General features: G+C 38.8%; 1 protein-coding gene across 2 annotated transcripts in view; it reads left to right on the top strand.

Annotated features, from left to right (window-relative positions):
* LOC131054980 (protein FMP32, mitochondrial) overlaps nucleotides 1-15,513 on the top strand; it is a 77,572-nt gene that overhangs the window by 30,396 nt on the left and 31,663 nt on the right. For both annotated transcript variants that reach the window (XM_057989588.2, XM_057989594.2), the window contains exons 4-5: nucleotides 5,476-5,552; nucleotides 5,991-6,047. In XM_057989588.2, the coding sequence (XP_057845571.1) occupies nucleotides 5,476-5,552; nucleotides 5,991-6,047 (134 nt within the window). The remainder of the gene's footprint in view (nucleotides 1-5,475; nucleotides 5,553-5,990; nucleotides 6,048-15,513) is intronic.

The following is a 15,513-nucleotide window of genomic DNA, read 5'->3' as shown; positions in this document are numbered from 1 at the left end:
AGAAGCCTCAAGTTTGAAAAGAGTACCAAGATCTTAGAGGATATCATCAATGGACAAAGATCACCATTCATAAAGATAGGTTTTGGTTATGATGAAAAGGAAGATCTAGTTTCCAAAGAACCACCAAAGAATGCAAAATGAGGAAAAACCAAAAAGCTATGCAATTGCTTTCAAAAGTCTTATAAAAAAGGAAAGCAACAAGAAGAAGGAGAATCATGTCCTTTAGAAATCTAGCAAGTACAAATTCAGATTGTCCTTTCCTCCAAGGCAAGCACACATAACCAGGTTTTAACATTCTTTCTTTGGTTATTGCGTTTTGTGTAACCACTTTGGTCATAAAGCAATAGAGTGTAGGACACATACAAGAAATTTTGTCTTGGTTCTAGTTCAGTTGCATTGCCTTGCAAGAAGCAAATTGCTATTACATTGTCATCCACTGAGGTTGAGTATTGAGGAGCAATTCTTGCTAGCTAGAAGGTACTATAGCTTCAACAACTTATGACAGAGTTTGGTCAACCACCAAATCATCCTACTATACTTTGGTGTGATAACCAAAGTGCCATTCATATTCAAGACAACCTAGTTGAGCATCAGTGGATGAAGCACATCAAGATTCATATGCATCTCATTTGACAACTTATCCATGATGATGTTCTATCCTTAGAGTACTTGCGCACTGAGGATCATGTTGTAGACATCTTCACTAAAAAATTAGCATCACGTCTCTATCTTGTGTTGCACCAGTTGCTTGGGGTGAAGGAAGTTGTCCTTGGGGGGGTCTTGAGTCCTCGTTCCTTTGTATATAGTTCCCATTTTTGGATAGGAGTTTTTTCCCACTCGGTTTTCTCCTTTACTCCTTTCGTGAGAGACTTTTATTTTGTACATGAATACCTTATTAGGCTATGTAGCTGAGACTCATTTTCTAGCGATCTACTCCCTAAGTATGTAATATCCCTTGCTCATAAATGACTAAATATGTAAGGAATATTGTCAAACAAAATGCTGTCAACCTGCTTTGTTGATTCCCAGTCTGTATAACCTACGTGTTATGCGGTTTCTGGACTACAGGATAACTTGCGTGTTATACTGAAAACATGCTCATATGACACAAGGAATATCATCAAACAATTGTTCAGGAGTCCAACGCCTTGCCTGGAGGGCTTCTTTATTGACTTTATTGAATGAAAATACTGCTATAGGAGCTTCTGAAGTGCACCAACAGCTCCAATGAGTTTTATTTTTCTAAACAATAATTATCAAAAACAATTGAATGGATGACTGGCAATTCGGAAATCTTGCCAAGAGAGATCACCAAATTGACCCTATTTTCCCCTCTAATTTGCTGATATCATTCAAATGTGCCCTGAATTCACAGAAGAGATCATTGATCTGCCCTAGTGACCTCCCAACAATGATTTTCCAACCAATAGCTGCTGCTCAATTCCCTTTATTAATTTATTTGCATCCCATAGGCTGATTGGGATGGTACGACTGACCTAGGAGAGGTACGATTGGCATGAATAAACAATAACCTGCCGAAAGTGTCAACCAAAGTGCTCAGATCTGATTATCAGACTATAACCTTGTTGTAGCTGCTAACAAATATTGGTTTTTGGCCCCTATTGGCAAAATATGAACATTCGAGGCAAAATTGGTAGCTTAAATATGAGAGGGATTTTGTCCTCTCACCCAAATCTGAAGGTTTCCATCTCCAAATCCAGTTTAGACACTTGCAATAGATGTTGCAGACCTGCAAATACCAAATGGCTCTTAAAAAATAATATTTTTCCAATCATAGATGTGCAAAATGAGCTCCCAAACACCTTTTATTTTCAGCCCAAACCCTAATTTCGAATTAGGGTTTCATTTGCTCCTTTTAATTAATAAAATAACTTTATTTATTTATGCCTCCTTATGAAAAACGAACCACAAGGGGCCAACATTATTTTATATTTGGCCCCCTCATTATTATAAATTTATAATAATATTTGCTAAAACGCCAAAGTAAGAGGGCCAATGAATTATTGTAACTTATTTCCCCATAAAGTGATTATAATATTACTTTATTATTATTTTATTCAATCCAAACTTAGGAAATATTTCCTTATTTATTAATAAAATGAGATCCGGGACTCAGATTGGAATTCTGTTTGAAGTGCTATGATCATTGCTGATGACTGAACCCCCTACAGGCTGACTGGTAGTTGCTCCTAAAAGATAGGAACTCACCCTATAAAATAGGAACCTTGCTCAAAGTGCCAAAAAGTGTCCAAGAGGCTCCTGCTCAGCTTCGTGGTGCCCCGAGTGGTCAACCTGTTAACTGCCAATTCTCCCTAAAAAGTAGGAATTGCCGTCTGAACGTCTGAATCAACTCACAAAGCCCCTTGCAAGGCTCCATGACTCCTGAAGGAGTCCCCTAACCATACCATTGGCCTACGGGAACTTGAATGATAGGTCAAACCTCTACTAATTTCTTGTTGCCTAGAAAGGGGACATTACAAAGTATCATTTCAAGGGAGGTGTTAGTGTGAAAAGTGTCTTTTTGCATCTAATAATCTTTTATCTAGTTCCTACACCTAGTAATCCTATTCACATTAGCTTAAGTTCACTTTGTTGTTTAGTTGTCTCACTTCATACTTCATAGACACTTGACACATGCCTTCACAGTTGTCCCAAGTGCTCTCTATGTGTCACACCTCTTGGAGGGTTAGTTGGTCTTTCTGTTTCACCTTCCTACTTTCTCCTCCATACATACAAGGGGAGTTCATTGTACGTTTACACATATTTTATGGGAGATTATTGGCTATTGCATTGTGCTTGATTCATCTGTGGAAGTTCTGAATTTTGCATTCTTTTGTTGATGCTCCAACATATGTTTCCTAGATCCTTTCTTTGGATTTCTCATAAGGTGAGCTTCTTCCTCATCCGTTTCACTGCTTTAAAGGCTGCCTCCCTTTTTGATGGCTTGTCTTTAATCCTCATTTCATAGGCGGTAAGAATTCCATGCAACTTGTCCTTTGTCAATTTGTCTAGATCTCTCATTTCTTCAATAACCAAGACTTTGGAATCAAATTTTAGAGAAAAAGACCTTAATACCTTTTGAACAATCACACTTCTTCAACTTCTTCACTAAGACCTCTTATTGTGTTCACGATCTCATCAACACGAAGCAAATAAGAGGCTATGTTTTCTTCTTTTTTCATGTTGAGGCTTTCAAATTGTCTTTGGTGGGTTTGAAGCTTTGCCTTCTTCACTTTATCATCTCCTTCATAGATATTCTTCAACATGTCCCACATGTCTTTAGCTGATTTGCAATGCATAACTTTCACAAACTTTTATTCAGATAAACCACACAAAATTGCATGCTTGGCTTTCACGGTGTTCTCATTTTCTTTCTTCCCTACTTGATTTGTTGGGGGAGTTGAAGGGGTTGTGTAGCCATTTACTATCAATTACCAAATATCATACCCTAGGGCATTCAAATAGGTTTCTATCCTTATGCTCCAAACAGCATAATTTGTCCCATCAAGAAATGATGCCTTGTTTGATGAGGATCCGTATCCTTCTTGCCCGACCATATGTGCTCTTTTTTAGATCTTCCTTTGAGCAGCTAGGCTAAATACGAAGGAACTGGCTTTGATACCAGTTGAAGAGCACTCAGTTATATTAAGAGTTGGGGGGGGGGGAGGTAATCAGTATAACAATAAACTTTTACTTTTCAAAACTTAACCATAATATCAACACACATGCAAGATCTAGTAAGTAGAGACACAGGATGAACAGGAAAAATCACGACGAAATATTGCTTTTGTATCAGAAAATTCTTACACTCTTCGTAGGCACCATCTCATAGGAGAGACCAACCCCCTTTAGATGATTCCTAGGCACCAACTCACTGGAGATGCCAATCGCCACAACTGAGCACCAACTCAGCAAGAGACACCAATCTCCTTGAATACGAGGCACCAACCTTGAAAAGAATAATGTGATGATTACTTGATCTTCTTGAATCAGATCCAATTCTCCTTTACAAATCAGCTCAAAACTTTGCCAAAATCTGTCTCAAAAACCTCTTTAAATCTGCTGTCAAATCTGCACAAAAGGCTCCTTTAGATATGCTCAAAACACATCTAGAACTTAGCTCCAAAACTACCTTATACAACTGCTCCAGATCTGCAATAAGGTTTACTTCAAAGTGATGCAAATTTGATCCAAAATCTGCTTCAAGAGCCTTCATGAAGTCTGCATATAATCTTCAATCTATTCTATTCATACGTCTGCAAAAATTGCTCTTAAATCCTGCTCATAGGTCTGCAATAAATATGCTCTAAATGCGAAAGATCTTCATTAATTTGTTGCACTTTAATCGTCAGTGATCTTCTATTTAGGCATGCTAAAGCACCTCTTCATCAACGGTTACATCCCTTCATGCTTGGTTGGCCTAGGCATCATGTAAATATTTTTATTTAATTTTTAAATGCTACAAAAGGTGGGCGCTACACTTGGGAAGATGGGCCCATAGTATATAAAAATGTTTTATTTATTCTTGACATATGGAAATGGGCACCAAGATGGATAGGGGGTCAACCACGTCAAGTAAAAAATTGTTTTGCAATTCTTAAATCATTTGGGGGGGGGTGCCAAGAGGCTAAGGATCGGCCCTTGGCAACAAATTTATTTATTTAATTTTATATTTGATTTCCTTGCACCTAGAGGAGGGCTAACATTTGATAGCAACAATGCAATAAATTATATTCCAATATACTTCTTTTCAAGGAAGGGCGAACATTTGATAGCATCAATGCAATAAATTATTTTCCAATATACTTCTTTTCAAGTACTGATGAGAAGCTTTCCAATATACATCTTACATTATTTTTCTGATTGGTTTACGTCTTCTGAGCCTGCAAAGGTAAATTGCTCCACTGCTTAATGTATCTTCATTTGGAAACTCTTGACACAGTTACCAACCATGGTCACTTGGAGAAGCCAGGGTACTGGTACTGATACAGGGATGTCAACCAAACCAAATAAAGGTACATGAGTAAATGGATAAGGGTGCAGATACATACAACACACACCAAAACACACATGTATGCATCATACATAAATATGTATGTATGCTTGTATCCTTGTCCCTATAGTAAAGTTGTTTAGTGACTTTGTTGCCAATGAATTTGTTTCAAAGGGCATTTAGCACCTTGTACATGAAAGATCATTTGAATTTCCTTCAGCCTGACAGCTAATATTGGTGATACCTTCAATCATTTAATAATAAGAAATAAATAATTTTTGCTCCTCCACCCTGTTAGCATCATTCTTACCATGTGCTCCTGTTTAAAGCACCTGACTGATATCTGTCTTGTCAATATCTGATTGCTGATATTTAATGATGTTGATTTAACTTTATAAGTTGGCAATATGACACCATGTTTATTGGTCAGTAACAAATGCATTAGTGTTTGGTGAATGCAGGATCATAATTTCTCCTTGCTCCAGCGGGAAACTGAAAGATTAAGAACTGATATAGAAAAACTTCGGAGTGAACTCAAGTAAGATTGACTTTGTTTTCTCATATTGAGTTTTCACTGTTCAGACTACTTCTGCATTTTTGTTCACATTGATTATTGCAAAGGTCATGTTTTTTCAGGCCTTTGAAGTCTTGTGTACATTGGTTGTCAACTTTGTTTTTGATGATCAATTGTCTTTTTTCAAGACATGGCTTGTCATGTTTGTTACCTAAGTTTGGTTCTGCTAGCATAGGTTCTATTGAACTTTGTTTTTTTTGGTGTTTAGTGTGTTTATTCAATAAGTTATTTAAGGAGGCTGATCATTTTTTAGTGCTTGAATTAAAATTGCTTTCATTTGTGAAGCTTTAGCATAAAAATGTTTTATTATGGCACTGTTTACATTGTGTTTTCTGTTTCCCTTTGTCTTCTGGCAATGATTTGGAACTCTTATGAAAAATTTCGTTCTTTGTAAATTTGCAGATATGAAGTTGACAAGGTGACTGCTGGGCAGAGGTTAGATTTGAATCTGGAAAAGGGGTAAGGTACATGCTAGTCTCTATCTTTTATATAACTTTTTTTGTCTTGTCAATAGATTGTTTTGCTCATGGTCTATTTGTCATGCTGATGCTTCCCTTAGCTTATCATACCAACCTGCTATCCCTTTTGTCTAATTCCTTTAATTTAAGTTCAATACTTAAGATGATAGAGAAGATCAAGGACATTTTTTGCAGAGGCAACATATCTATATTTTTTGGGTTGAGGTTTCAGTGTTATTAACTGGTTTATGATTTTTCATTATTCCTAATTTTCAAGGAAGACCCAAAGCATACTGAGATGAAAGATGCATCAATGGCATTTTTTAATGTTTTAGTAGGACAAATGTAATTGAGTTATGAAATTGTTATGATGGTGAGTATATTTGGATATTAAAGCTGGCAATAAATACCAACCTGCTATCCCTTTTGTCTAATTCCTTTAATTTAAGTTCAATACTTAAGATGATAGAGAAGATCAAGGGCATTTTTTGCAGAGGCAACATATCTATATTTTTTGGGTTGAGGTTTCAGTGTTGTTAACCGGTTTATGAGTTTTCATTATTCCTAATTTTCAAGGAAGACCCAAAGCATATTGAGATGAAAGATGCATCAATGGCATTTTTTAATATTTTAGTAGGACAAATGTAATTGAGTTATGAAATTGTTATGATGGTGAGTATATCTGGATATTAAAGCTGGCAATAAATTAAGATGGAAATTTACATAGCTTATAGTATAAAGCTCGATAAGCATTAAAAGGTAAATACATATTCCTTATCATGTGAAGCTCCTCCTTGTTATAAGACAAATTAGAGGGCCTAAAACAATAAATGCACAAGACGTAGATACATACTTTAAGTCAACAACAGGTGTCAATGCTAAGATTAAGATGCTTAAGGTCATTAATGAAAGCCTCAAGAACATTGTATAAGGATTACAAGTTGTAAATAAAAAAAACAGAGATCATATTAATCGTAGGATGCTGTAGAGCAGCAAAACAGAATAGCAATATAAAGATTTACATTGTAAATAAATTAAAAAGATATTATATTATTATCATTTGGTTCAACCATTACATCCAATGTATTGGCTTTATAAAGCCATTATTTTCCTATACAAAACTAACTTATGGGAATAAACTTCCCAACTAACCTAACTACAAACGAATTAAATTATTGAATGTAAACCTTATTTCCTAACAACCCCCAGTTAAGGTTTACATTATGAAGAAAAATAAGAAAAAGATTGTATCAGCATTGGCCTAAACTTCTTGGTCTAGGCAAATGTCTTGAATCTCCAATTCTTCTTCATGAACATCAACCTAATCTTCCATGCCTAGGTAAATTTCTTGAATCTCAAACTTTTCATCAGCATCAACCTAAACTTCTTGGTCTAGGTAAATACTGTGATCATCCAACAATACTCGTGAATCCATACACTCCATTATCCACAAGCATACCACTCCTGTGAATTGAGACAAATTCTATCATCCACAGTAACACATATGCAAAACTATGAACCACTCCAATAGCACAAGCATGTGAATTTGAAATCTTTGTTAGACATAACTTGGATGGCTTGGAGAATATAATCATTATACAAATCAACCAATGTACCATATGACCATATTAAAAACAAGAGATTGGGTGTTAGAAACTGATATTACACCCTTGTAATGACCACAAAAAATATTTCTTTATTTGCAATTCCAAAACAATACTTCCTGAGCCTCATATAAAAAATATTGCATATATTCAGGGCCTCATAAAAAAAAAAATACTGCTCTCTTCTATGCTGCACAACTCCCAATCCAAACTGAGGCAGAAAACACCAATACAATTTCAAAATAGTCTCATTTGCAAACTGCTTATACAAGATTCTTGCACAGTAGAAATAAAAACAAGAATAAAAATGAATGTTTTGTGTGGTGCGCAGCAAAGAACTAGATGCCTGAAACTCTTTTCTCATAGAAAAAGACTTAAAATGAGGTACCGGTTCACCTTTTAGTGCCTTTATTCAAACAAAATTTTCCAGCAGATTAATATTGATCTTGCTAGTTTCACAATCACCTTCCTTAAAATGCCTCAAAACATGGAAATGTCACTCTGAAAAATATTTTGCAGAATTTAATGCAAACCTTCAATAGATTTAAGCGATCAACAAATGGACAAACCTAGCAAAATGGTGGCGGCAAGAAATAAAGTGGAACCCATTATCTGCCAACTGAACTAAACTTGACTGCACCTTCTTTCTTCTTCATAGCCATGGTTCCTCAATCACAAACACAGAAATAATAATTGCTCTGATACCAATGTAGAGCAGCAAAACAGAATAGCAATATAAAGATTTACATTGTAAATAAATTAAAAAGATAGTATATTATTATCATTCGGTTCCACCATTACATCCAATGTATTGGCTGTATAAAGCCATTATTTTCCTGTACAAAACTTACGGAAATGAAGTTCCCAACTAACCTAACTACAAACTAATTAAATTATGGAATGTAAACCTTATTTCCTAACAGGATGCACCAAAGTTGAGCAGATATTTGTGGTACAACTGCAGAATGACCTCAGTAGGATAACCAACTATTTTTTTTTGTGACTCAAGATGACTGAAAATATTTGAATGTTGTAGGTCATTTTAAGGGAGATGCTAACTTCTCTGTTTGGATGCCATGTACATACTAAATTCGTAAATGTCTGCAGTCTCAATATCAATTCTTTAGGTTATAGCAAATTCAGAGTAGTTAAATCTTTGTTTTTTTGGCATTGAAGAAGAGTAGTGATGTCTTCTAAAGTGGGATGCTGTGTAGTTTGGATCTATAGCTGAACATGTGGACTTCAATTATTGCATGCATGCTTCATCACATGCCATGATTGAAAATGCCCAAGGCCCTTGTATAAAGTGGAACATGTTGTGGACATTGAAATGAAACGTAACAAGTACATCTAAAATATGAAATACCCTAGGACTCGGCAAGCGTCACTGTGATGTCATAGTGATAATTTAATTTTGACCAATCCTGAAATGGGGATTACATAATCAGAAAATACGTTTGAAACTGGTTATGAGAATTTGTGATATGCCTATGTTAGATTTAGGTATGGAAAGAAGACAATAATGAGATTTATAGTTTTGTTTTCTTCAAAATGCTTATGTAATGGTTCTAGATGAATGTACAATGTTACAAACTTACAAGACAACCTTGTTATGGCACCATATGAGGTGGACCTAGAAGTTAATAAATCATTTCATATTTCATAGTTATGATTTGTAGTTTTCTAGTTATTCAGTACTGAGGAAGGGATACGGCCATTCATTTGGAGGGTCACGTTATGATTCAAGATTGTCTAAATATTGAATCAAAATATGACTTTGACTCTTAGTTTAATCCCTAGATAATTTTAAATAAGGAATGCTACTTGAATGACCAAATGTTTGCCATCTTGGTTTATAACCACACATGACAATTTACTGTAATATTTCATGACTAGTCGATGAATGGGTTGCTTGTGACCTTAGTTTACCTTGACTTTAAATGACATAGTCTTCACCTATTAAAAAAAGGTCAGTTGTGACTCCTTACAAAACTATTGAAGTTGCTGATATTAGCCTGTAACTGTAGAATTAATTCTTCCAGAATGCTTGAAATACTAGAGTTTTCTACTCATGAACATTTCGTATTGGGATTCCTATTTCTTATTATCCATAGCAATATTTTGGAAATCATTCAGCTGTTGGATGCACTTACAAATTTTCACCCTTAAACTGACAGAGTAATGTCATTAACCACACCCTTCTGCAGGCCTTTTGCATGTGTGATCAAAAAATCTACTAGTAGTCCAAAGCATATCCATATCTTCTGGTTGGCTGAGTCAATCGTGAGAAATATTTTTGCTGCTATAGTTGCTTGTTAAAACTTAAAACGTAACCAATGGTTTAACTATTTATAACTATATTTGAAATTGATTATGTAAGTCGACAATTGATCAATACATAACAATGTTTAGCTACACAATATTTAGTAGTAACTGTCGACAATTGTCACATTGCTATCCATATAGATTTTGGGTCTTGTACTTACCTTGGATTAAGCTTGGGCCCCTGAATGATATCGTTGGCAATTAGAGTTTGGTTATTGTCTGATTACTTCTAGAATTATAGGGATCTTAAAAAACTACCATTCCACATGAAAATAGATATGAAATACTGAAAATGATTGGCAAATATAATAGATATAAAATTAGGTACCAAGTTAGGGCTAGACTAAGAACTTCTAATTGGAGGAAAGACAATACTTGAAATGCATTATGATAATTTCTAACATCATGAAATCAAGGTCTGTTGGGTTGGGTGCAACTATTGAGATGAGTTTTCGTCTTGCATATCATACAGCTTACAAGTCCCTGAAATGGTAATTTGTTATTTACAAAGGAGAGAGAGACTCCTTAAATAAAGATTACAAATGATGTTTCTAAAACAGAAATGATCGTGAACGAAAGAAAGGAAAGTTTCTAAAACTAACTAGATGACCATTACATGCTAAATATGGTGATATTACTTTAATACCCTCCCTTATGGTTATTCTACTAGCTATACCAAGTTGCCCTCTAAATTTTACAAACTTGTCTAGGCATAGAGACTTGGTTAGAATGTTTGTAGTTTGATCCTCAGTTGGAACATACTACAACACCACAAATCCATCTTCAACATACTGCCGGATGAAGTGACAATGAATCTCTACGTGCTTTGTTTGCTCGTGAAAGATTGGATTCTTGGCAAGCTTTAGCACCCCTTGGTTGTCACAGAACAAGCGTGAAGGCCCTACTTGAGACATTTTCATGTCAGAAAGCATCCAACAAAGCCAAACTACCTCACATGCTGCTTTAACAGTTCCTTGATACTTTGCTTCTGTCAAGGAAAGAGCTAGTGCTTGCTGCTTCTTACTAGTCCATGTGACTGCACCCATGCCAAGACTAAAGACATACCTAGAAGTAGACTTTCTGTCATCAATAGAACTTTCCCAATCTGAATTTGTAAAACCAATCAGCTGAGGATCTTTGCTTTTGCCATACAGAATGCCAAAGTTAGGTGTCCTTTTCACATATCTCAGCACACGCTTTGCTGCAACTAAATGTTGTACCTTAGGGGTGTGTTATTAATATTGCATATCAACAGTCAGATGATAACCATAGGATAGAATAGTAACCAGAAACTCAGAGCAATGCTTCCATTATTGCCAAAATGTCTAGTACAATAATCATTCTCTGCATCAGTCTATCCAACAACAAGTACAAGAGCATAAATAAAGACACGGTCGAGGGTTGCGCTTACCACCCGTGGGGAACCGTCGTGCAACGGACAACTACCCTTGACGACACTAACATACTTAACCAATGTAGCTTAGTAGTACAAAGCCCATTTTACGACCAACATCATCCCCCCCCAAGGAAAGTCGTCTCCGGACGACAAGGACAAAAATCCGGGACTGACACAACAAAATGGGGATGAAGTACACTGTATACAATAAGAAAATCACTGAGAAGAAGAGGCTGAGGGGGTGTCCCTGAAGGAGGTAGTTGCATCGCTGATGAAGAAGATGTAGGAACTGCTGACGCCAGTTGAGCCCGAAACTCATACACCTATTGCGTCCTCGCCTGAAAACCCTTTTCTGCTACCATTCGATGCTCAAGTGTGGATTTCACCATTATTGCTTCCACAAGGAGTTCTTTTTTTCCTTGACATCACAGTCCTCCTGTGCCCTCTCTCGTATCTCTTTCTCAATTTCTTCCCGTGCTTCTCGTACCCTTTGCTTCTCCATCTCCGGTCTGGGCACATTGCTTGTCTGGCTTGGGCGCGGGTTACGGCCAACACTTCCTCTTCTTTGATTTCCTCGATATTGAGCAAGTTGACGCCGGACTTCGAGCAGGTGGCGTCTTCATGGTCTCCCGGTCCACACCATTTACACAAATATTGTGTGGCCTCTCCCTTCGGGCAGTCTCGGGTGAAGTGCCCCCATTGGCTGCATGCTCTGCATTGTATCATCGGTCAGCCTTTGGAGTCGTATTGTATCCGGCTCCTTGTATTGTTATTGTTGTTATTGTTGTTTCGTCCTCCCCACCGGTTATCTCGGTAGCCTCCCGATGTTGCATTGTTGTTCGCCTGGGAGCTGCCGGTACCGCCTGATGTAGTTGGTTGTTCCTACGTAAGCAATACTTGTTGGTTTCGTGTTTTCATGTTGTAGGGGCATTCCCTGGTGGGATGCCCCATCAAGTGGCATATATCACAATAGGCCTTCTTTAGGCAGGAGCCTTTCGTGTGGCCATTCGTCTTACATTCCGTGCACCAAAGCTCCCCTTCGTTGGTCTTGCTCGAACCTCCCTTCATAACCTTCAACTCTTTCATCATCCTCAGCATGTCCTTCTGCAGGGCTTGCACCTTTTTGCAGGACTCGCCATTGCTGTTGCTTCCCTCGGAAGAGTCATCATCCTCGGATGAGCTATCCTTCTTCTTTTTCTTCTTGGATGTCTTGGTCTTGCTCTCGAGATCTATTTCTCTATTATATGCATCTTCGTACTAGGTTGGTGGAACAATTTTCATCTTCTTGCGGAGGGAGTGTTTCAGTCCCTCCACGGACCATCTCTTTTTCAACCCATCTGCTGGTTGACTCTCCATTTTCGGTTTTCCCCAATAGTTCCTTGAGCCGTCGACTATAGGCTCGGATCGTCTCGTGCTTTGTGCCATAGATTTTGGCTACTATTTCATTGTCGTCTTTGAGGAGGTGAAACTCTATCTCGAACTCCTTCTTCAGGTTGGGCCATGTGTCGACTTTGGCCTTATCCGTATCGGAGTACCAGTCGATGGCCACTCCCCTTAAGGTTGCTGGAAATTGTGTTATCCATTCGTCCTGGTCGGTAACATCGTTCGCTGACCATATGGTTTCGCAAGTGCGGCAATGGCGGACGGGATCTTCCTTCCTGTCGCTGTTGAACTTTGGCAGCTTCTGTTTACTGGCCATTGATGGGAATCGTGTCGCTTGTCGTGCATCTGCACCACTCCCACCCGCGCCGGTGGTGTGTGCTGTTTGAGTGACTGGGGGTACGGTGGTTTGTACCCGCGTGCTTGGTGTGATGGGTCCCAAGAGGGGGTCCTGCTTGCTGTGTGCCTGTGCCTCCTCCGCACCTACGGTTGTACGGTTGCCCTCCCCTCCGTTCTCACCCTCGTCGTCTGTTCGCTCCCTTCGGTGGTCCTTCGTGCGCGGTGTAAGGGATAAATTCCTGAACTGATCCCGGGTCTCTTTGACCAGATTTCTTCCTAGCTTTGTTTCCTCCAAAAATTCTTCGTAGCTTCTCACCCTATGGTGTTCTGGCGACACATAGAAATCTCCTTCGGCTTCTGCTCCTGCACCCTTCGTGACACCTCCTTGGTTCCCTTCGAGCAACCCTTCGGCAGGTCGTCCTTCAGCAAGTTGCCTCAGCCTCCGTCTACGTTCTGCTTCTTGTTCCAGAATCAGGGCTCTCCATGCGGCCTCCCACTCTTCACTTTGTGCCTTCTTATTTCTATCCTTATTTAATAAGTTGGGCATTAATTCCCGTACATAATGTAGGAGTGTTCTTTATTCTGCCCCTGAGGCTCAAGGTTCAAGTTTCTCGTCATCGCTTGCCATTACGCTCCTCTTCCTAGCGACAGTTGTTTTCTTCGTACTCCCGGAGGACCTATTGGCGTCGCTCCTCACGTTGGGTTTCCTCCCTTCGGTGCTGGTGGGCAAGGGTTGCTTGGGCTAGGAGACGCGGGAGTTGGTACAACAACCTATTTGCCGCCGGACTGACGTTGAGAGCGTCCCGGACAACACCCTCAGGTACCTCTTCCTGTGTAGCCTCCCCTCGTACGAAAGTCTCTATAGCCGCCTGGAACCGGATCATGAAGTTGCTTGTCATTGTGTTCTCCCCTTCGTAAAGTTCTCTTAGTCGGCTATCATCCCCCTCGATGCTATTGCCAATGGGCTGGCCCATTATCCTCCGTAGGCCATTCACGCTCCGTGCCTACCCAGATTCAGACGACAACGGTGCGAGATGTTTACCCCTTGGGGTGTGTTATTAATATTGCATATCAACAGTCAGATGACAACCATAGGATAGAATAGTAACCAAAAATTCAGAGCAATGCTTTCATTAATGCCAAAATGTCTAGTACAATAATCATTCTCTGCATCAGTTTATCCAACAAGTACAAGAGCATATATAAAGACACGGTCGAGGGTTGCGGTTACCACCCGTGGGGAACCGTCGTGCAACAGACAACTACCCTCGATGACACTAACATACTTAACCAACGTAGCTTAACAAGTAGTACAAAGCCCATTTTACGACCAACAAGGGGCTGTCAAGAAGCAAGAAATGTAACTCACAGCATAAATTAGATCATGTCTAGTGGCTGTAAGATAAATGAGGCTGCCAACTAGTTGCCTAAATGCGGACTCATTCACTGTTGGTGAATCTGATTGGCTAATACTTTTAGCGCTTTTTGGATAGGTGTAGATGAGACTTTATAATTTGTCATCTTGAACTTGTCCAACAAAATCTTGGCATACTTCGACTGAGAAATGAAAATACTGCCACCTATTTGCCAAACCTCTACACCAAGACAATAATGCAGAAGACCCAAATCGATCATATCAAAAGCCTGACACAAATTCAGTTTATCTGCTCAAGCAAATGTGCCCCACTACCAGTAATGTTCAACTTCATATCATCCACATAGATGACAAGAAGAATGATGTTACTACTATTTCTCTTGATGTACAAGTTGGGATTGGAAGGACTTCTCTGAAAGCCCCGTCCATCCAAAAACTTGTCAATCTTAATGTACCATGCCTTGGGGTCCTGCTTTAGGTCATAAAGAGTCTTCACTAATTTGCATACTTGGTGCTCTTTGCCCACAACTTTAAAACCTTGAGGCTGCGTCATGTATCCTCTTCCTCCAAATCACCATTGAGGAAGGCACTCTTCACGTCCATTTAATGGACTTTCGAACCTCACTGTGCTGCAATGGCTAGAACCAACCAGATGGTGCTCACTTTTGCTGTAGGAGCAAAGGTCTCCTCATAGTCAATGTCCTCTTTCTGCGAGAACCCTTTAGCCACCAACCGAGCTTTGTATTTATCAAGAGCTCCATCAACTTTGTATTTTACTTTGTAGACCCATTTGCAACCAATGGGTTTCTTTCCTGGTGGAAGATTTGACAAAACCTAAGTGTTCTTCAAAAGACTATGATGCTTAGATTCTATAGCCTTTTCTTATTTGGGTTTACCTTTCGCCTCTGAATAATCCTGAGGCTCATAAACACTCTGAACATTGGCCATAAGAGCAAAATTGACAGTACTCTGTTTGCTCTTGCCTTTGGATGATCTACCCTCAACAAGCTCATTATCCCAAACATCATTGGCGAGCTTCTCCCACCAC

This window comes from Cryptomeria japonica, chromosome 2 (genome assembly GCF_030272615.1).
Source record: "Cryptomeria japonica chromosome 2, Sugi_1.0, whole genome shotgun sequence".
NCBI classification, from domain to species: Eukaryota; Viridiplantae; Streptophyta; class Pinopsida; order Cupressales; family Cupressaceae; genus Cryptomeria; species Cryptomeria japonica.
The sequence above is the reverse complement of the archived record's forward strand: the minus strand, read 5'-3'. Positions and strand labels throughout refer to the sequence as shown.